The sequence below is a fragment of the Amphibalanus amphitrite genome, unplaced genomic scaffold, assembly GCF_019059575.1.
Source record: "Amphibalanus amphitrite isolate SeventyFive unplaced genomic scaffold, NRLGWU_Aamphi_draft 001303F_arrow, whole genome shotgun sequence".
Lineage (NCBI taxonomy): Eukaryota > Metazoa > Arthropoda > Thecostraca > Balanomorpha > Balanidae > Amphibalanus > Amphibalanus amphitrite.
In genome coordinates this window covers 86,134-108,761 of record NW_024882796.1, presented here as the reverse complement: position 1 = coordinate 108,761, position 22,628 = coordinate 86,134, and the positions used below count along the sequence as shown (strand labels likewise).

The window sequence follows — 22,628 nt, the reverse complement described above, 5'->3', positions numbered from 1 at the left end:
TGTCGTGGCTGAACCAATTGAGCGCGAGGCGTAGAGACGAGCGCTAACGGTCCTGTGGGCGGACCAAGTGCGAAGTGCAGCGCTCGCTCCCGTGTCGGTCGGCAGCTTCTGAAATCGTATGCTTTATGCAGGTCGTGTCGATGCCAGTGAGCAGCTGTTGCGGCGAATTACGAGCCCACTTGAGGCGCACCTAGGCGCTCACGGGCGGTGGGGGACGGCTGCAAAAACGCAGCCGGCACTTAGTGCGGCGCTGGCGGTGGGGCTGAGGCTGGGCCCCAGCTCTGCACTCCTGCTGCGCCGCTACTGCGCTACTGTTCGCCACCGCCGCGCCAGTGCTCGGCACCGCTGTTCCACTTTTGATGTGCCGCACGCGCCGCGCTTTGTGAGGCGCGCCGCGTGTGATGCAGCTCTGTGAGGGGTCATCGTTCGCACCTTCCCTGCGCACGCTCCAGCCCAGAGTGAAGGCGGCCCTTTATCACTGTTCAGTTGAGGGACTGCCTCGCAGGCCGCCTCGGGGCTGATGAGTGAGACAGCCGTGCAGTCCTGACGCAAAGAAATGTGTCATATGTTTTCATAACACGTTGGCACGCAGGTGAGTGCTGTTTCGCATTAGCCGGGTCAAATTGAGGCGCTAAAACACAGGTAGGAGCCGCGATCGGTGCTGTGACGGAGGGGAGGGTGCATGTCAGATAAAGTGGGCTGGTTAGACGATAGGTCACTGACCCACCGCACTGCACACGGATAGGGCAAGTGGATACACTTGGCCCATCGTAATGTAGGTTTAGTTAAAAAGTATCATACAATACAGTTAAAATACCTCCAACATGCATGTCATACAATCGCTCAGTATGAGCCTGAAGTAATTTTTTCCAATGCTCCCGAAGCAGGTTATTGTGCTCGAGTCACAACGAACATACGAGCACAGCGTGACCTTGCTGATCATCAGCTGACCACTTCTGTCCTACGTCTACAGCTCCCTGCTCTCTGTCCTTGCCGCCCCAGTGCTCTGCCCCCCTCACCAACCACAGTTTATTTTCATTTACCATGCTGCGGTACGTCAGCTACTTTTCCGGTCAAAGGTGGCTAATTGATCACGGGTATGGAAAATTATCTGGGGGACAGCAGGTCCGGCCTCATCTATTGCATGTCTATTCTTTTGTCGAGAAACTGAACTGAACGTGTGGTTACGCAAAAATGTGTCGATGAATTTTAGCACATTGCGGGTCGTAATGATCGTATGATCACGATATCGTAATGATCACGATGATTATCGTCTCCCAGTTCTTTGTGAACCACCTCGTACTTCTTTTAATGTGCCGGCTGATAATTGTGACACCAAATGAATGGTCGTCCCTCATCAGTTTTGTACCATGCATGATATAGGAAAGGTCTACACGAAAACATCCATATTCGCGAGTTTTTAAACGTTCAATATTCCTCTTCTGGGATTGAAGGTCTCCTGCGATTCACGATAATTATGCCCGTGAACAGCAACTGTATGGTCCCCATGGACTCTGTGATCCCTTTGAATTGCCCTGCAGCATCGGGATTTAAGTGTAATTGCCTCAGCGTGGCTATAGTTCCGGCCACAGCGTAATTAAATGGAAAGTGATACTACCACCAAATCCTGTAATGCTATTTCAGTGTAGTTTACTACAGCTGTCATGCAGATAGCATGCATAATGGGCGCTGGAACATGGATAGAGGGCTATGCGGAAACATAGACACCGACAGCAATTGTAGGTAGGCAATAAAACGCATGTAACATGTGTGCATATTGCTGCGATCGATGACGAACTCCCTCCAATGAACTCCGCCTTTCATGGCCGTCCGCACTTATTTCCACTCTGCCCACGGGGGTTATTGATATGCCCGCATATCCTCCCAGCCCGGAGAGTGGAGACCCGCTCTCCGCCCGCCCGCCCGCCCGTGCCGGCGAGAAGGGAGCGCGTCTCCGTCTGCCGCGTACTTCACGGCGAGCCGAACAATGCGCCCTCGTCTGTCTTCCCCGATAATGGCGTCGCTCTTCAGTGGGCAACAGACTTCAGAGGTGATGGCGCCTCCTCACGCAACGCAACAATGCCGGCGCGCTCAGCATCGGCCGAGCCACGCCAGTCGCCAGACAGCGCCTCTCAAATAATTCTCACGAGCCTCGGCAACTGACAGAGTATGCCTGGTTGGAAGCCAACTTATTTACTGAGTTTTTCCTATTATTAAATAATTGCTACCGTCCAATGCCCATACAGTGATTCGTATTGTGCGCATATGTCTACGGAACAAATTTGTGATCTGTATCTGCATCTTCCTTATATCTGCCAGATTCTGCTCACCATGATTCGTTCGATCTCCCAATTTTGTTTCCAAAATATATCGATGTCTCCAAAGATCTCCCCAGCGAGTCAGTCTGCTTCGATGTCTTCCCAAGCTCCCCAGAAAGCCGGTCTGCCCCAACGTCTCTCAGAATCTACCCAGAGAGCCGGGGCCGCCCTCGGAATCTGCCCAGGGAGCCGGTCTGCCCTCAGAATCTACCCAGTGAGCCCATCGGTCCCGACGCGCCAGCCCATCGGTCCCGACGCGCCAGCCGGTAGTCATAAATCGCCTGAGGCGGTCGCGATACAATCTCCGGAATCGGAGGCGCCTCGCGCGCCAGCTGCTCGACCGTGCCGTGTGTGGGACACGGAGCAGTCACGGGAGAGTTGGCTCGGGAGGGGGGCTAAGGACTGTCTCCGGTCTCAGCAACTAACTGCCGGAGGCGATGATTAACCCAGCGACAGCTGCCGCAGCGCCGCGGGGAAAGTTTAGGGATGTGGCGGCATTGGTCGTCGTGTCGGTGGTCATGTGAGCAGGAATGAAGGAGCCAGGAGTTGGGGGAAGGGAGGGACTCCGGGCGCTCCCGGTATTCGGAGTTTCTGAATTACGATTCGGAGTTACGAGCGCTACGAAGGTGCCTCGAAGTCAGCCTGTGATTTAATTCGTGCCGGAGATGGCCGTCCCATGCCGGTGGCGGGACGTTTCACATGTTGCACATGTGGCTCGACGGAAAACGACGGCCCTTCTGAGTGACAAACTGGCGCTAAAACGGCGACGACGGCGGCGGGGCGTCAGAAACGGCCGGGCCGCAGCAGACCGTGACGAGTCGGACGGTAATGTCACATTGTCGCGGCGGCAGGGAGGGAGGGAGGGCTGCACGGGCGCCGCGACGGCTGCCGTCAGGTATGCACAGCTGTGGCCCGCTAATGGCGTCCCGCTGCAGATTAGTCATCATGAATGATGATCGGAGTGGCTCGAACGGCGCCGTTTGTGGCCGGGAAATGTGACCTGGAGGGAATGGGTGATGTCAAGGATCATCTCCCGGGCTGCCAGGTCGCGTTGTGGACGCACTGATAAAAATTTTGACACCCCACCTCCACGACGACTCCATATTTCGGAGTCTGAGTGCTTAAATTTTGGTGCCCGACTCCAAAATGTATGGTCATCGCCCCATCTTTTGGCGTCAGTTTCCGACGACGTCAAAATATGGTGTCCTCCTGAGAGGGTCATGATACCCTTAAATCGGATCAGTGAGTTCGGCGAGGGTGTTCGACACCAAAAGAGGGATACTTGACGCCTTTGTTGGGGAGTGTCTATCTCAAAAAAGGAGTCGTGCATTTTGGCAAGGGAGTAAGAAACCTTTTTATGAGAGTCACGTTGGAAATGAGGTGTCTCGACTCCACATTCTACACTCATTTAACATGGAGTCGAGACTCCTTTTACACATTTGACTCCCAGAAACGGTGTTTTACTCTCTTGTCAAAATGTTCGACTCATGATCAAAGAAAGATGACTCTCTTTTAAAAATATATGACTTTCCTTTGAAAATAAGTGACTCTCTTTTGAAACTGTGGGAATCTATTGAAAATGAGCGACTCCCTTTTGAACATGTGCGCGAGTCTCTTTAAAAATGTGCAATTCCCTTTTAAAGATGTTCGATTCCCTATTGGAAATGTGCGAATCCCTTTAAAAAAGTACGTTTCGTCTTAATTAATACAGGACGCCTTAGTTCAAATGTATGAATTCCTTTTCAAGGTCTCCTTTTGGTGTACGACTCCCTGTCGAATGATCCCCAATGACCTACGACTCCCTTTTGAAAATTACCTTTTGATGATACGGCTTTCTTTTGAAGATCTGCTACTTAATACATCGCTGAAAATATACGCCTTTCTAACTAAAGTGTCACGCCTCATCACGGGAATGTTTAACCGTCTAAACGGAAAAAGTATACCTCCTAAGTAAAGTTTCGGACTCCTCTATGACTCCCTTAAAGGTAGTGTGCCAGCTTTCTTGGACCGTATGGAGTTAATGGCCCAGATAAGGAGAACCGGATTTTTAGAACTTATCCATACCTTCAAAACTCATGGAAACGTCTTAAATTCTTCAAATTTTGAGTACCCCAGTGCGAAATTCGCCCCGACGGGTTGTCGGTCGTACCCCAACCACATTTCACACCACTATGAACAATAAATGCACACACTGAAATCGCTATTACCGATATGCTCATCCAATCAAGTTTCGATAAACCCGTTCATCATCAGCTCCTGCGGTTTCGAACACGCCTGTTAGTTGGCTTCTGATGCTCGTCGAGGTCGGAATTTCCAAATACGCGTGGTGCGTCGGGCCGCGCGGACTTCGGCCAAGAAAAATGCGTCAGCTGATCATTGTCATTTCTGCCACTTGCGTGTGGTGAAATGGGGTCATAACTTATAAGACGGCTTTTTCATATCATTTATTTTACATAAAATCATATTTCAAACCATAAATAATGTTCGACAGCCAAATAAAAGAAACAATACCAATACGGGCTTACAGTTTAAGGCTCGACATTGTGTTGTCTACGAGTAGACAGCTGATAACTCATTCCCGTACGTCGTATGGTCGTAACACTATAATGACCTTTGCTTATTGTCACAAGTGCGGCGCATTCGCGATTGTTGCCCGACGCCTGTTTGCAGGTGAGCCCACTACAGTTGTTATACATATCTAAAAACCGATAAACTTTTAGGCGAAAAAGGCACTATTCCAGGCCCATTTTTGATTTTTTTTGCGATATTAGGTAAAAACAGAAGCTTCTTATCCTAGGAAAAATAAAATGGGAAATCTTTCAAAGGTGGCACACTACCTTTAAACGGATGTCATAAAGGTGGCGCTGGCATCGGCTGGTACTGCTAGTTTTAACTTTTCTCATAGATGTCGTTAACTGTCACAGCCTTTTTTCGGGTCAAACTTTCCGCTCTTTCTATGAAGGTTTGAGGAATCTTGTCTTTCTTTAATAATTTTTACGAGTTTGGCAGCTTGTGGTATAAACCAGGGCCATCACAACTTCTGTATGATGTAAGGTGATTGTGTGATAATGCTTTAGCGGCTAAAACTATGTGGAAATACTCATGCTGTAAATAATAAAGCCTAAGATTTTCAGACGCGTGGCCTTATGGATTTGACTCCAATCTTGGAGTCGAATCTAAAACCGGATGGAGGCATTGAAGTCTCACCTGGGAACTTCCGAAAAAAACATTTGGAGTATCTCTCGGTTATGTCGTGATTCCGCGTGACCGGAACCATAGATGGGCTCATTCAAAACGATTCCGAAGCTTAAGTGCCTGTTTAAAGGTACCGCAGGCTATGAACGTTTGTGTTATTTCAAAAATTGTGTTTGATCTCAGCTTCATACTGAATATCGAACTCTTCAAGCCTGAAATATTTCTTGCCTTTTCTTCTCAAAACGACATGGAGATAACAATGACTGACTCCGAACCGTTACGATTGCAGTGCTGAGCCGAAACGCCTTCTGTTCGGGCTACGTGGACAGCTTCGGCAAATGGAACAACGGCTTCCCGTGCCCGCGGATTGACGACGAGGAGGTGTTTTGCTGCGGGACGACCACCTACCGGTACTGCTGCAGCGGCCGCGTCGGCTCCGACTACGACGGCGATTCGGACCGAGCCGCCGCCGACTTCCTCAGCGAAAAGTGAGTCGGGTGGGACAGCCGGCAGGGGGGGGGGTGGTAATTTATAGGGCTGCCAAATAGTTATCTAAATATGTCGAATTGTCGTTTTTTCACATGTGATCGTGCTACGAATTATAATAGGGCCGTACTTTATTAGGTTTATTATCTGCAGTTTCCTGTGCGTGCTTCAAAACCCTTTGTTTGTTCGCTCTGTTCGCATCTCATTACGGTTTACATAAGAAATAAATAATAATACCTTATAGTTATACATGCTACGAATTAGGATCCATATTGACAGACCCTCCCGTCATTTTGTCCACTCCAGTAGCGAGAGCTGGGTCAACGACGTTTCAGTCATCGTTTTAGTCCCTGTACTTTCCGTTTTTGTAGCATGCACGATCAATTTGTGGGGGACGTGGCAGGTTTGATCGGACTGTTTTGCCGCGTGCTATGATGGCGATCCGTGTCTGTTCTGTGTGGTCGCCCGGCTGTCCTGTCTGGTCGCCCGCCTGTCCTGTCTGGTCGCCTGGCTGCCCTGTTCGGTCGCCTGCGTCCGTACCCGAAGCTGCCTGGTCGGGCGGCCCGTGGACAGCTCTGGTGCGGTGTTTACACAGGATCACCAGAGAGGTCCGATGCTGCTCCAGCCCGCGCCGTGTGTATGTCAGGGAGGACTGATAAGGGACCGCCAGCGCGGTGCAGTCCCGGCCCTGATCGGCCAGCTGAGGTATACAGTCGGCCGAGTTTGGGCAGTATGTCGCCCCGGATTGACTGCTGAGCTGATAAATCAAACTCTGTCTGGTCAAATACCCGGAGGTGTTTTCACTTTAGAAGACGTCTGGAATGTATTTGTGTATATTGATCAGCGCCGATCAAGGTCACTGTTGGACAACTTTTGCCGTCTGCGGCTTACCATCTTATGAATTTCGAAATGAAAGTGGTGGGATGCCTGCATAGCTGAGTTTGGAAGATGGATGGGAAATCTGAAGGTCACGCAGCATGTTAAATTCACATGTTTGAACTAAGCTGCAAGCAGTTCGCAGCAATATGTATTTTGAACCACTTGCAAGGCTTAATTGCAAATTTTTACGATCAGAAATTAATTTTAATCTCACATTTTACATCCAACCATGATCATTTACTGTGTATAGCTTTTATTACAGCGCAAAGACGTCGTTGCTGTACAGCCCTCTGCAAACTGCGTGGTAGGCATTCTTTTTTCGACAAAAACAAAAATAACGCGAATACTATGCTATCGGTCACTCAGAAATCGTAACAGCAAGACGCGCGAGACTCCGCACCCTAGATTGACATTATCATCGTATTCCTTTCCCATCCAGTTTGGCAACAAAACCCAAAAGTTTATATTTGCCCCCAAAACAAACTTTTGCATTTTGTTGCCACACAAGGCGTACCTATACATTGATTAGTGATAGACCCAGTCGAACGAGTGGAGCATGGCGCATCTATTTGCAGTGAGTTCCGACCGACTGATAACATATCCTTTGAGTTATCATCGGTTTTGTCGGAAAAAGAATACCTACCACGCAGTCTGCTGAGGACTGTACAATCTGTGCTATGCTCAACAGTGTTTCAGCGTATAGCCGTATTCGTCGACAGGACGCACTTCTGCTGCATCTAATATCTCAGGCCGGCAGATGGAACTCGGCCCATCCGTTTCTGTTAATTAAGCGGGCCTTCTCTGCTGATGACGTGATCAAAGTGGCGCAGAGAGCGTCACGTGCCCGGCTCCCATGTCTTTGAGCTAATGAGCGGTCATCAGGGCACGACTCCCCGCCCCGTGTGCTGCCGTGTCCGCAGTAGGCATTACACCGCGCGCGGAACGACACACCCCGGGTGTTTATGAATCCACTAACTGGCACACCCTGAATGTTTATCAATGCACAAATTGGATGCTCGCGTTGCTCGTCCTTGGTGGAGTCCTTAGGGACGGTTTCGATTACAGCTCGAACAAACAACTGCAGCTCGTTTGGGACAAAACACCCAGGTAATGCAATACATCTGGGCCAGCATGACAGAAGGCGGCTGGCAGCTGATAAAAAGCAGATCGCGCGCCTGTTGTCGGCTGAGCGGGCCAGAGGAGACGACTGAACCTCCTGACGCGGCGAAACACACCCACCAGTGGGTCACTGGCCGCACACTCGCTGGTCGTCTCATGATCGCTCGTTTGGAACATTTCAGCTCGTATTGTGAGCGCTGCGTTTAGCACACGTCTTACAATCGCGTCCGTTAGGACTCATGTCCCATTACCGAAAACAGGTCAGGCTAATGAGGCCGTGCTGTGTGGATGTGCTCAGCAGTGACGGCCACAGCGGCTGCCATGTGTGGTGTCTGCCGCTGAACTGACGGCGGCCCGACAGATGACAGTCTGTTTATGCGTGTAGAGGACTCCCAGGGCGGCTCCCAGAGTCCGGCAGGCTGCTGAGTGGGCCGCGGAACCCATAGTAGTTATGACAACGTGATGACAGAACGATTTATGACGCTGTTCCGGCTTCTTTAAGTGCAAAGTGGCGTGATACTGCTTACGTGGTCTGCAGACAAATGAACATGATCGTACAATGGTTTCTTGTTGAAATGTTATCTCGAGCGTATATTCAACTCTCTTTGATGTAGCACTGAAATGTGTTACACGTAAACCGTGCTGGCGAAGTATTTATCTGACAAGGGACAGTGCTTCTAACACATGTTCGAATCGAATCTATCTAAAACTCGTTGTCGCGTGGGACACGGTGTTGTCACTGCCACCCACTCCCCACTGGTACAGGGGGAGGGGAGGTAGGGGGGGGACCGGGGTTCGGCTGTCAGCTCCAGCAGACAGAGTGGCAACTTACAGCGGCCGGTGCCAGCCGGGCTGTCAGACGCCCGTGTCCTCACACCGCAGAGGCCCCACGGAGGGGTGGCCGACCCACAGTCACGTGACGCACTGCTGGGCCCAGGGCTGCGGAGTCGATGGATTTTCGGCGACTCCGACTCCGACTCCGACTCCGGCTTTCAAAAACCAGCTCCGACTCCGACTCCGACTCCGGGCAGAATTGTCGACTCCGACCGACTCCAACTCCCGACTCCGACTCCGCAGACCTAGCAGGGCTGCGGAGTCGACAGATTTTCGGTGACTCCGACTCCGACTCCGGCTCGGGTTTCTAAAATCGACTCCGACTCCGACTCCGACTCCGGTCACAACTGTCGACTCCGATCGACTCCGACTCCGACTCCGACTCCGACTCCGCAGCCCTGGCTGGGCCGGCGGGCGGCGGCACGTGACCTGACGACAGCCGCGCCCCGTGTCACGCCGACAGGGCCAGGTGGCATGTTGGTTGTCATGGCGACACTAACCGGACAGCTGTGCCGCCGCGGCGGAAAATTTCAGCGGTGACAGATGTCGAGATATGGGCTAATGGCGGGCTACTGCACTGAACGCTGTCAACCCCTGACGTGCTGCAGGCAAAAATGGGCCCGATCCCGATCGATTTTGAAATGAGTCAATTCAGAAAATGTGTTAAAACACCGGCGAATATATCATTATTACGGCATTGGCTACAGATTGGTGTTCGGCGTTGGCATTTCGTGGTATTGCATACATTTCATCTCTTATATTTTTTAATTAGATCATCTTTTCCATGTCTGTGTTACCACCAAGCAGTCGTATAGTAGTAACCTTCCTAATTAATATGTTAAGATAAATATTCACATCCTTCCACATCGACTAAACGCATGCCCAAATAAAATACATTCTTGAATCTACTAATGACCTTGCAATCGACGCGTCAGGAATCACTGATATTGTTTTATATCCTTATCAGGACATAGTAGCTGGCAAAAACTGAAATCTCCATTAGTGCTAAACCAACATGTTTATTAAGGTATTGCCAAGTAAGATCCAGTTTTAACAACAGATGATGTACGATGTGTTTCTCACCACAAAACTATGTAAGTAATGCCACAAATATAAAACATCTTATGTGTACGAGTAATTTCGCCCGCTAAAGCAACAACGCGGTAATGCTAATGAGATCAAAGCCACTGCAAACAAAGCTCGATGTTATCCGCACACTAAGCCTGACGGGACAGGATAAAGCCTTGTTAACATCGCTATCTGCTTCAATCATTCGACAACGGTCAGGACATTAAACGGCGTAATTGGGCCTGCTAATTGCTGGATGTTTTACAAAGCGCTTCTGGATTTTGTTGGTATACACTATTGATTTGAAACATGCACGCGACATACGTACTGTCTTTTTTAGCTACCCAAAATGATGTAAAACAGTAATGTGAAACGCCGACCTTTTGATCAGTGTAATGATTGTAGCCACGTCATTTAGTCCACCGAAGCTCATCCCCCCGTGCCAACGTGCAATGGCACCAGTGTGGCCTCTCTTCGACCACTGGCCTCTATTAGGCTGACCGGCGCCTGGGTTGGCACCCGATAGATCACCATCGTCTGCCCCAACCTCATGCGTCATCCTCCTTGCCCCCGCCCTCCAACCCAGAACAACCCTAGCGACCGCCCAGCATCCCCGGCACACCAAACTCTGCAGCGGTACACCACGCGCGGACCGTTCTGATTGATACGATTACCCAACTGTCGGGAGTTTTTCTGCGGCAATCACTGAGCGAGGAATAGAGCGCGTGCGGCGTGCCGACTGTTGTTATTGGCGTGGCGCGGTCGGTGTCTGCGTCGGTTTCGTCTCACATTGCTGACGTCAGAGATGGGTTTAGAGAGGTGAAAACCTGCGCGACATGTGAACGCGATTTGACTTTAGAAAAGTCCTTGTGTTGGCCAAATATCGCCCGCGTGATTTATAATTCAAGCCAAAGTAAATAATTATTTGCCTGCGTAAGTATTTAGGACCATTAGCGTCTAGCCGTCACTACAAATGACAATTTTATCTGTCTGTGTTCCGCAGCCTGCCTCTGGTGCTGGGTGTGGCAGCGGGAGCCCTCATCACCCTCGTCTTGGTCATCATCATCTCTTGCTTCTACTGCAGCTGCTGTGCCGGCTACAAGAAGCGCAGCGAGGCCAAGAGAGGTCAGTGAGTCAGGGTCGCTCGGAGCCGCTTCTATTTCCGTCTTTACAAGGGGGACTTAAATGTGCGGCAGACGTATAAGATCCACGCTCTCAAGAATAGCAATCACCAGAGCTGTAATAAGCTGCACATCCCGGGTTCACAAAATCCACTGATCGCAGTTCGCACAGTTATTGACATCTGATAAATGTCTTCCGCATGCTCTACATACTGACGTAATTGTGGAAGTGAAGCATAGACGATGCAAGGTCTCTTGAGCAGGATGTTTTTCGAAAGCAAATACTCCAGTGCTGAAGATAAACCGGTTCCAGTGACTATACCGCAGTCCGCACTCGACGTATCGAGTAACGAACTGACAAATAAACCACGAGGCCACACCGGTACCGCCTCTTGGCTTTATACCCCGTAATCGACCACTTAAATTGTCATGATTATTTTTGCATTTCTATAGGGAAGGGGGATAGAGGAAGGAAGGACAAAGAGGAGAGAGAGAAGGAGGGAAAGTGAATGAGTGAGAAGAGAGTGAGAAAGAAAGTGAGGGTTTGAGAGGGAGAGAGAAAAAGAGGGAATAGAGAGTCTAACCACACCCCTCTCCCCGTGCCGGCAGACCGGATGTACGCGTCCACGTCCAGCGGGGTGGCCAACATGTACAGCTGCTCGACAGCCTCGCTGGGGAGGCGCGACTTCAGGGAGGCGGGCCGCGACAGCCGCCGCGAGCAGCTCGAGGACATGCTGCACATCCAGGAGGTGATGGAGGTGGCATCGGTGTCGCAGCGCAGCGCGCCCAGCCTGCCGCGCACCTTCCGCCACAACAGAGGTGGGTAACAGCACCTTCCGCCACAACAGAGGTGGGTAGCAACACCTTCCGCAATACCTTCCGCCACAACAGAGGTGGGTAACAACACCTTCCGCCACAACAGAGGTGGGTAACAGCACCTTCCGCAATACCTTCCGCCACAACAGAGGTGGGTAACATTCACCTTCCGCCACAACAGAGGTGGGTAACAACACCCTCCTCCACAACAGAGGTGGGTAACAGCACCTTCCGCCACAACAGAGGCGGGTAACAACACCTTTCGCCACAACAGAGGTGGGTAACAACGCCTTCCGCCACAACAGAGGTGGGTAACAACACCCCCCGCCACAACAGAGGTGGGTAACCAACACCTTCCGCCACAAGATAGATGGGTAGCTCGCCAATAGGTGCCCTAACCAACGAAGACATCCACATTCCACAGGTTTGTTGGATGGGTCCAATTTTCTCACGGCTTGCAATGCGGTAGGCATTACCTGTCCTAAAGGTATGGTTAGTAGAGGAGCCAGCTAGGTCGTGCGGCACAGCCTATATACAGGCGTTCTTGTCCTGCCATCTAGCGTCAGAAACTGAAACTAAAATGGGTACAGGGACCCGCAGTTGCTACTGTACACATATATTACCAATTTAGAATTGCGCTACTATTTGCTAAGTGCTGGCCATTGGAGAAAGGAAATGTAGCGCAAAGTATGGAGGAATAACACATGTTTGCTCCTAGCACGTATGTTTTGTATAATTTCTCTTACTGCAACAGATATTCTTCCAAAACTACAATCGTGCATTTTTCCGCGCCGGTTGCCTCCCCAGAGCCCGTCCTTGGTATCGCCTATAGCTTCCGTTCCCGCTACGTGAATGAAAGTCACGTGACTACTACAGGTTTGCGCTCAGTACTAACACACCTAGCCCGAGGGCCGGTCCGTAGCGGGGAGGGGTAGAACGCCTGAGCTCCAGCGCAGTGGAGGTGGTGGTGGCCCGTATCATAAAGAGGCATCCGTAAGCAGAACTACAATTGCCGCAGTATAAGATTATGATCAAGTTTTCTTTAAATGTATTGATTGACAAGAAAGTGCAATGTTTATCCGATATAATAAAACGGTGTGCAAGGCCTTGGAAGAACTATAAGACATATTCAGCAACGTATAAATTTCTGATACAGGCCATGACCTTTCACCTTGCCTCCGGGGAGGACCGCTCAGGAAGCCACATACCGAACGAATCGAGGCCTCGCAGCGCGGCGGCAGAGGAGGTGGATAAACCATCGCCAGATCTTTCGATTACTAATGTTTCCAGAAGAAGGGGGGGGGGTGGAGGGGGGGGGGCTATTTTCAAACCACTCACCAATCCTTTCCTTATTAACTTATAGCTTACCGAAAAATGCAACACAATGGTGGCCGTCACGAGATGTAGCGAAGAGTGCCTCAGCCACACCGGTTTTGAGTAAACTTTAAGCATTCGAATTCAGGCCAGCGATCCTGAAGCATTATTTTATTTTTGTCGTGCATAAGCTGGGATGACGTGGTCCCAAGTTAATTGCGAAGAAACGGTTTTAGTTTCAGAACATTTATGAGGCTAGTCGCGCCAAATAGTATACGTTTGTTGTAAAATGTCAAATAGAATGTTGACGTGCTATCCAGATGATGGAATTTATTTGACACAAGAAGTAAAAAAGTGGCATCGTTAGTCATCCTGCATACCTATAAATCGATTCGTCACCTTGGTTCGAGCTTAATAGTTCTTTTCGCGGATGATCGGTTTCGTTTTCTTTTATTTGGGGGGGGGGGCAGTTTATGAGCCAGTAACCACCCTTCCCAGCCCCCAAACAACCATTGTTGACAAATACTGTGATGGCCTAAAAAATGCCTTCAATTGTGTAACGTAGGGAAGAATGAGGTAAGTTGAGCCGCTTTTGTTTTTCGTAAGCTACAGGCTAACTTACTGATCATTTTTTCTGCGTTTACGAGTTGGACGGACAGGGTGGTCATTGCGCATGCAATGGTGGCCAGAAATGTTTCATACCGCTTATTTTTGTACTGAAAGGCTACGTCAAAAATCATCTTGCACGTTGCTCATCTTACCCCATGGGCGGGGTAAGTTGAGACACGTCGTGGGGAAAGTTGAGCATTGATGGAAAAAGCGAACCTCTTCTTTTCCCGGGCGCGGCGAAGAGTGGGCTCTTTTATTTACTCCATGGCATACATACTTATGGCAAAGTTTTTTTTCCTCCATCAAAAAGTGACTGTTTTAAGCCTTCCAATAACTCGTCAAGTTTTCTATCACGAAAGAAATCATTTTATCCTTCAGATAATCTGCAAATCACTTACAACTTGTGTAATCAACAAAGAAAAACAATTTCCTACCATTTTTATTAAGCAGATACAAGCGCAGCGCAGTTTGGTTTTCGACAGCGGAGACAACAATGGCTTATCCGGCTCATCTTCCCCCAGGTGAAAATGGCTCATCTTGCCCCACCCGTGGCCATTTTCGATTAATGACACCAGCTAAGGAAAATAACCATGCACCGCAGATAACAACCATCTCATTTTAAAGGCAAAACATGTCTTAGTTATCAGGGGCGATACCACATGTTACCGGGTGCTGAGCGTGAGAGCGTTGCCGTCTCACGTGAAAGACTGCAGCATCGTAAGCGAACGGCACATGGAAGCTCAAGTCAATCAGCGCCATAGGAGCTGAGAAACATGGGGTGAATAAACTTGCCCCTTGGCTCATCTATACCTCACTCTCCCCTATTTGGGGCTCGCAACCTTGATTCGTTAAAGTTATTTGTCTGTTCATTATAAAAGCTGTCAAATTTGCCGTATCATTAAACTTTTATTATGTTTGTATTTCACACTTATCTAAAATGAACAATTTTGTCACTGGCTTCTTTTATGAATGGAATTGGATGGTCGCATGAATGAACGAATGAATAGCTCCATTTGAGCATCAGCTGAAATCAATCCTAAAATTTAATCTACCAGTCTGCAACGAAAAGGTTTAAAAACCAGTGCAAGTTAGGTGCAGTTTCTAATCTATGCCGTTTTTTTATTAAGTGTCTCATAGTTCCTTAATCTTGAGCCGCTTCTCTCACGATTCATTTTATGTGTTGCTTACATTGTTCAAGAAGTTATATTATTCGAGCTCGTTGGTCTTAAAAACTGCTATCGAAGTAAATTAAAGTGTTTCGGGCTTCGGCACTTAAAAAGCAATCGATATTTAACCCTCACCTATTTAGGTATTTCTTTTCAGCGTCTTACATGTAGCGGAGGGGCGTAGAAACCCTCAGCCATTCGGCCCTTGATAAAAAGAGCCAGAGCTTCGCTGAAAAATAAAAAAGAGCGTGCTGCTCGTGACGAGCGAAATCCGATGATTTGAGGGTCCTGGTCATCGCTGACGAGAAAAAGCCAATTATTGGTATGTCCTGGTCAATGCTGAGATCCTAGGTCACTAGTTGACCTCCCAGATCAGGTTAATAACCCAAAAGCACGGAAAATTGGGTCCTGCTAGAATTTCTACAAGTGAAATTTGCTGGGACTTGGCTTGCTTCTGACTCCGAATTTGCACTTGCTTTGATCAAAGATGATGTATCAAAGCATTTGGTGTAGGACGGGTCACGCCAGATCACCCATTAGGCGTTCTGCCGGCTATATAGAATGTTAACCAGCACTTACAGCTTTGCAACATATTGCATAGGCACTATAACTGATACCTAAGTATGCCTAGTTTTCAAATGCTAAAATGGGTGCTAAATTTCAAACCAACACTTCCTAAAAACCACAGTAAAAAGGTGTAAGTTTAAGGAAGTTAACCGAGATCATTTCAAGTAAATGACCTTAACCTGAGTTTCACGTGACCTTGGCACCCACAACAATTAATGAGACAAACATTAGATAGTATATTTCACATGTTGTCACGTTGCTAATCACGAAACGACTATGGAAACACACAGAAGATGTGCGCTGACTTTCAATTGCTATTCTGGCCTGACATGATCTTGAGAAAAATAATCACAGGTTAAAGGTAATTTGGTTCAGGGATTTAAAAGTCTCAGACAAGATGCAAAAATGATAAGGGCTATTTAATTTTCCGGGAAGTTGTAAAATTGATTAACTCCAGGGCACCAAGGAATCGTCGCAATCCTTCGCTTTGCCGCGATTTATTGGTGTAAAACAGCGGGCGCGGTCTACTTACCTCTACTTATATGTGTGGTGAGGGCTAATATTCATTTTATCTGTGTTGATGAATGTGCAACAATTTCTATATGAACTGAGACCAGTCCATATGAGTATGTTTTTCTCACGGACAATGACAATATAAAAACAATGCGAATAAAACCAAACGTTTCGGACAACAACGTGTCTTCGTCAGTGGAGAAAAATAAGTGTATAGGTTTAACATCGATGAGAACTAAATGCGACACCGTCTCGGTCTGGCCAGCCGGGTTGCCGATAAAATACACAAATGTTTATAAGCTTCCATGATGTGCTTAAAAAACTGCTGAAAATATATCTTTAAAAATAAAGATAACTACTTCATCGATGTCATCGAAAGAAAACATGTATGCCTAATTACTCATTTCTTGCCACTGACGGAGGCACTTTTTTGTGCGAAACGTCTGGTTTTATTCGTATTGTTATATTGTTATTGTATTGTCATTCCCTGTGAGAAAAAAGGATAACTCTTCAGTTAGTAACCATACCAGCGAAACGGCTTATTGTAACACAATTCACTGTGTATACGAAAACTATAAGTCCCTAAAATAATTCTATTTAGAACTTTTTAAAAGATACAGCTTATACATGGGCATACAATTTTTTCTGCATTAGATACGCTTGGCAGTTTTTGCTGCCACAGGACAAAATAGCGCCGCATTCCTAAACGTTGCGGTGAACTTTCAAAGTTCTCACCCGAACGGAAGACCAAAACAATGCACGTCATGTGCGCTCCGAATTATTGATCGAGAAAGCGAATGTGCTGAGAAATAAACAATTTATCGCGGGGGTGCAAGGGGCGCGCGATGGCGGCCGTGCGGCGGACACCAAAGAAGTCAGTTGCGAAGGTCGTGTGAATAAATGTTACCTTTTTATTATTGATTATTGTAAAGAAATGTGTGATGATCAATGGGAAGAGCTTAGGTGCGACATGAATTTCTCTAAGTATCGCCAATCGTGCGTTTTATTTAAGTGGCAGCAAAAGCTGCCAACCGTATCTTACGTAGTCAAAAATGGAGCAGTTACGTCCTTTTTGCTATGTTATTCGTAAGTGAGCAATAATGTCTGGCTTTATGGCTCATAGTGTAATGCCCCAGTTCTTTGCCTTTCCAAAAATGGTCATTACCGGGGTTTCTGCTATTTATTTTTGTCTGCAGAGCATTGCACACCAACACACTACCAGGCGTGTAATGTATTCCGCCATTGCTGAAGCAGGGACGTTGAACGGAGTGGTGCGGACAAACTGTCATCAGAGGCGCCATCCCTCAAGGGGCGCGCCGTCGCCTAAGGGAAGGTGGTGCCGTGGCTCTATAGATAAACGGAAAGAGGGGCGCCTGCTAGGCCTGTTGGGGCGCCTTTGAGGCCTAACTATGGGGTCGCCCCCGCCCCCCGCCCCCCATGCAAAAGAGGGGCGCCTACGAAGGTCATGGCCATAATGGCGCATCTGCACGAAAGAGAGGCGCCTGCATGCCGAAGGCCCAATGGGGTGCCTCTACGAGAAAGAGGGACACCTGTAAAGTCTATAGGGGTGCATGTAATGTCCATAGGGCACCTTTATGCGAAAGAGGGGCGCATTGCATATGAAAAAGATGCGCATTGCACAAGAAAGAGGGGCGCCTCTGTGACCTATAGGGGCGCCTTTGATGACCAAATGGGCGCTTACATGGGAAAGAGGGGTGCCTATAAAGCTTAAAGGGACGTCCTCCATGTGAAAAAGGGGCGCCTGGGACTTGAGCGCCCTTCCGAACTGTCCGAGGTCGCCGGAAAGTTTGTATATGTCCAGCTCCTGCTGCACTATCCTCCAAAATAATTCGATTGGATTTAGGCCATGACTGTTCCCTAGCCAAGTGTCCTTCCCCCAGATATCGGACAGATGGTCCTGGCACCGCCTAGTTCCGGAAGATCGATGAGATGGAGTACCGCCCAGCATGAAAATGCTGTCCGACCTGCGGGACACCATGCGCCGTTGGAGCACGGGGTAGTGGTCTGTTAATGCCAAATGCACGCTTTTTCAGTATGTTTTCTAGGTGGTAGTCGGGATCGACTTCGTCTTTTGCTAGATCACGTCCAGCTGGTTCAGCTCAGGCCCTGCTAGGACAACGTGATCGTTCGACATACCATTGCGGCGAGAATTTTTCGCAGAAGTCTGTCGGAACTTGGGCCGCGTTTTCAGCCCATGCTCGTTTTGGGGGTCCGTGTGGTGAAACCATTGAAACGGAGACTCGTCGCCGAACTAGACCCCCATCTACATACCTACTCCGTTTCCACTCTTCTACCGGCCAGATTCTCCGTTTCGTGCAAATCTGAGGGCTCTGGGCTTGCTGATTTTCGTTATTTTGGCCGCACCAATAGTCAAGCGCCTTCAGTCCAAGGGCGTTCCTCCCTTATCAATGGACAACATTATCCGAGTGATCATTATGAATAAGACTTCAGATTCTCCGCAGAATGGTCAGACTTCCCAGGTGCTTTCTTCATGACGATCTTGGCGACGGTTGAACTTGAGACGCAGGAGGACCATGCTGATTGGGGCTTATGCGTGACACTACTTGTCCCTAAACTTCTTCCACCAGCGCTTGTTGGTGAAAACGGGGGCTTAGAAGTGTGAGGCAGCGTCCTTCCATGTGTTGCCACTTGCCAGCTTGGAGCATGCCAACAGCGCAACTACGAACCTCTAAACTGTAAAGCTAAACCTTCATGCTTAGACGTTCAGTAAATGCGCCGTTCAATGGTTAAACAATTAGGCCCATGCCAGTGACCCCCATTGGTAAAGGTCAGCTTTTCAGATATTCTCCGCTTCAGAGAAAGACTCAGGGACACAATTCGTTGAAAGGAACGCGATATTTGGGAGCACATTGGAAACACGCCAAGTTGCTTTGAATAAACGGTCGACGGAAGTCATCCAAACCTTCGTCGCATCATATATAAGATTTTGTGGGGAGGGGAAGCGCGTGTGAGCTGAAATAATGAGAGAAAGAACATGATCTCTCAGAACGAGCTGAACTGTTAGCTGAGGTCTGGATTTTGAGTTCATTATTCTTGAGAATTATTGGCTACGGTCGTTATTTGCAGGCTACGGTCGAATGGAAATCCGAACAATTACACATATTCAAGATCATATCTGGTACGTAAATAAAATAGTTCGTGAAAATTGTACATGCGCCAACAGGAGACACTCTGTGGCAAAGGTTGTTGGTATCGAAAGATCATTTCCTCGCAGTTTTGATATGTTTGTGCTTTGAAATGTGACAAACCACTCCATTTTTGACTATGTAAGATACGCTTGGCAGCAAAAGCTGCCAGACCGGAAACGTACACTTCCGGTTTCGTGTTCTGGCTAAAAATGCACATGTATTCTCCTAAAGGGTGCCTGACAAACATATTTTAAAATCGCAGTGAAAGTCGACAAAAAAAGTTTTCGGCTCTAATGGGTTAAGATAATATTAATTTATCTCCACAGAATACGGTAAATTAGTGCTGCTGAAGTTCGCTTTCGAAGCGTCTCCTCCAGACATTCCACAGCTCTCGTGCCATTTTGGATCACGGAACATGGCTGGGCGCAGGACACGTCAGGTGCGAGCTTGGACGGACCACGTGACCACCTCCTCCACTCCCCTCACTCCCGTCCCCTTCCCCAGCAGGGCGTCCGATCTAACCGCGCCCCAGGCAGTCGGCTCGGTCCGACCCTCCCCATGGTCGAGCCACGGCCCGGTGCCGCCTGAGTTTGTGCCGGGTGCAAAACTGGAGCAGTAACTAGCGCCGGAACTAGTAGTCAGCACGACCATCGTCAGATGGCAGGAGTAAATGGAATAAGCGGTTCCAGGTTTCAGAAGGAATGGGGCAGGAAAAAGCGCTGAAAACAATGTTTTGCTGATATAGCCATAAAAAGTTCACTGAATTAGGAGAGCAGCACATCAGTTTAAAGCCCTTCAGATGGTGGTTTTAATAAGCACACAATCATTTCCCAATTCGCCTCCATCGGTGTCACAGGCAAAGAATACGCTGAAATACTAGTGTGTACAGAAGCAACTGCGGGTCCCTGTACCTAATCATAAGGTCTAGGTATAATCCGTGATGAGCAGCAGAGGACCGAAGAGTAACAAACCATCTATATGGTGGTATTCTCACCCTGAACTGCATATCCGCTCGCCACATATTGTGCCAGACGATGCAAACGTTGCTTTCACTCTACTCGAGTCGAATGACTGATGACCCAATCACGCCTCGCTGTTTGTCCAGTCACCATGTTAATGCGCGTTTTTGTCGGAGGGGAAGTGCGACAGTGTCGTTACGGATGCCGTCACCTGGTCTGTCAGGTGTGAACAGTGCACAAATAGGCTGTCAGCGCCGACACAGAGGTCGCACCGACACTCAGCGCGTGAACGTCGTGCCGTGCCTATGCCGTACCGGCTCAGGTGATCTGACATGTTGCAAACGCATTGGCAGATCATTGGTTAGTGGGTAGGTCTTTCTTGTTATTCTTGGACGACAAGCTTTTTAGAGGCCTTTTGCTTAGCTTGAAAAACCAAATTGCGGCTAATCTTGAACGGTTGTGGCTAAAATGTTTTCCAAAAGTTCATATTAACTCATGCTCTATTCAATGGTCATATTTGTTTCAGCTATCCGAGAGTACTAAGTTCATTTGAGGAAGCAGGAAGAGACCAGCCAACGTTTTAAATAACTAACGCAAACGCATTATCGGCTGACCGCCCACCAACTTACTCCACCTTCAAAGTTTTCCGCTAATTTCCTTGAAACCTTTTATCTATTATTCACCAGCTAGCGCGCCAAGTCCGCACCATCACACATTCAGCCAACATCAGAAGTTGGATCACCTGACGCTCTCTGTTCAGAGTGCAGAGGGGTTCGGTGGCGGCCGGTTCCGCCTGTTCCGGGGCTCGCCACCCGCGCTGGGGCTCGCCGAGGCAGGCCGCGTGAGCCCCACCCGCGCTCGGCGCCGAGACCCACCGGATGCCCCACCCGCTCTCGGCGCCGCCTGTTGTCTGCTCATCGTCTGCGCCCAGTTTTCTGAGAATAGCAGCCGGCCGGTTCTCGCTGGAGTGAACACTCAGTGGCGGAGGTGATGATTCAGCCGAGACGGACTGTTTGTGGTGCAGTTCGGAGCCAGTCAACCTCGCGGCGGCCGCTGCAGCCGCCGGACCCGGGACTTCGGTCTCTCTCTCTCTCTCTCTCTCTCTCTCTCTCTCTCTCTCTCTCTCTCTCTCTCTCTCTCTCTCTCTCTCTCTCTCTCTCTCTCTCTCTCTCTCTCTCTCTCTCTCTCTCTCTCTCTCTCTCTCTATCTCTCTCTCTCTCTTTTCCTACCTCTCTCTTTGCAGTTCTCTATAATCGTCTATAACCGTTTCACCGTCTCCATCATATCATTGTCTCTCATCCTCGACGCTCTTCCTCTACATATAGTTTTAATATCAGGCCTGTTTTATTATCTTATCTTTAACACTCGATGCACCATTTTTCGCTTGCTTTCCACTCTGTTCTGCCTCTCCTCACACCTGACCCGTTATCTCCACTCCTTTACCCCACCTCTGCAGCCTACTTCTCTCTGGTCCCCCGGGCCCCCACCTGTCCCCCGGGCCGCCCGCCCCACCCGCGGCCACTGCTGACAGACCGGCGACACCCGCAGCAGCTAACACCGGTCGTGGCTGCGCTCGGCCGCACTCACACCGCTCTGTATTTGTCGGGCGCCGGCTGACACTGCCCAGATGACCGGGATGGTACGCGGACCGCGCGGCTCTACCGGGGCAGGGTGCCGAGGAGCTGCACGTAGCAGCCGACCGAGCCACTGCAGTGCACTGTAGACAGGGTAGAGGAGCTCCGACAAAGGACGAGAGATGGGCGGGAGTGGGTGGGGGGATACTGCAAAGGCGAGCGCTCTTAACGTGGGCTGCTATGATCCTTCGCTGTAGGCCATGATGCCTAGGGGCCAGGGTTGTATACCAATCAAGTCGATTGAATTGATTGATTTGTTTCAACGCGTATTTTGAGTTGATTGGATTGAGTCGATTGACTTTTCGAGATGACTGGTTGACTGACTCGTTTGACTTTAGCGACTGGTTGACTGATTTGATTCCCAAAAATTAGACTGACTCGTATGATTGAGTCGATTGAATGGAAAGTTCAAATAAGTTTTAGTTGACGAAAAATAATGACACCAATTGCTGACACCAAAGATCACAAAACTACACTGAAAACTGCTTGTCATCACAACTCCAATATGGGGTAGATGGCCAAATAAAGAACAGGGCCTAAACAACATGAACAGCCAACGTTGACTTTCGACTGCAATAACTGCTCCAATCCTGGTGATAGAACCTGGCGATGCACCTAGCTTCCTTTCTGCACTCAGCAGGAAACGTTTTTTTTTTTTTTTAATCCAGATGATAAAGCATGCAAGGCCCTATATACTAATAAAGTGTGATTAATTAATAATTCACATCTCCACATCTCCTCAGAAACAACCCACTGAACTCTATAAATATATGAAACCCCCACAAAAATAACTGAAACAAAAGCGCCGTTTTCGTCTCGCTGATTACGTTTACGTACAATTGATAGCTACTTTGCTGCAT

The 22,628-nt window shown here is 48.8% G+C and overlaps 1 protein-coding gene across 1 annotated transcript in view; it reads left to right on the top strand.

The window, feature by feature from the left end:
* LOC122371985 overlaps positions 1–22,628 on the top strand; it is a 46,530-nt gene that overhangs the window by 15,523 nt on the left and 8,379 nt on the right. Inside the window, exons 2-4 of the mRNA XM_043348800.1 lie at positions 5,803–6,001; positions 10,903–11,024; positions 11,630–11,839. Coding sequence (XP_043204735.1) covers positions 5,803–6,001; positions 10,903–11,024; positions 11,630–11,839 — 531 coding nt within the window. The remainder of the gene's footprint in view (positions 1–5,802; positions 6,002–10,902; positions 11,025–11,629; positions 11,840–22,628) is intronic.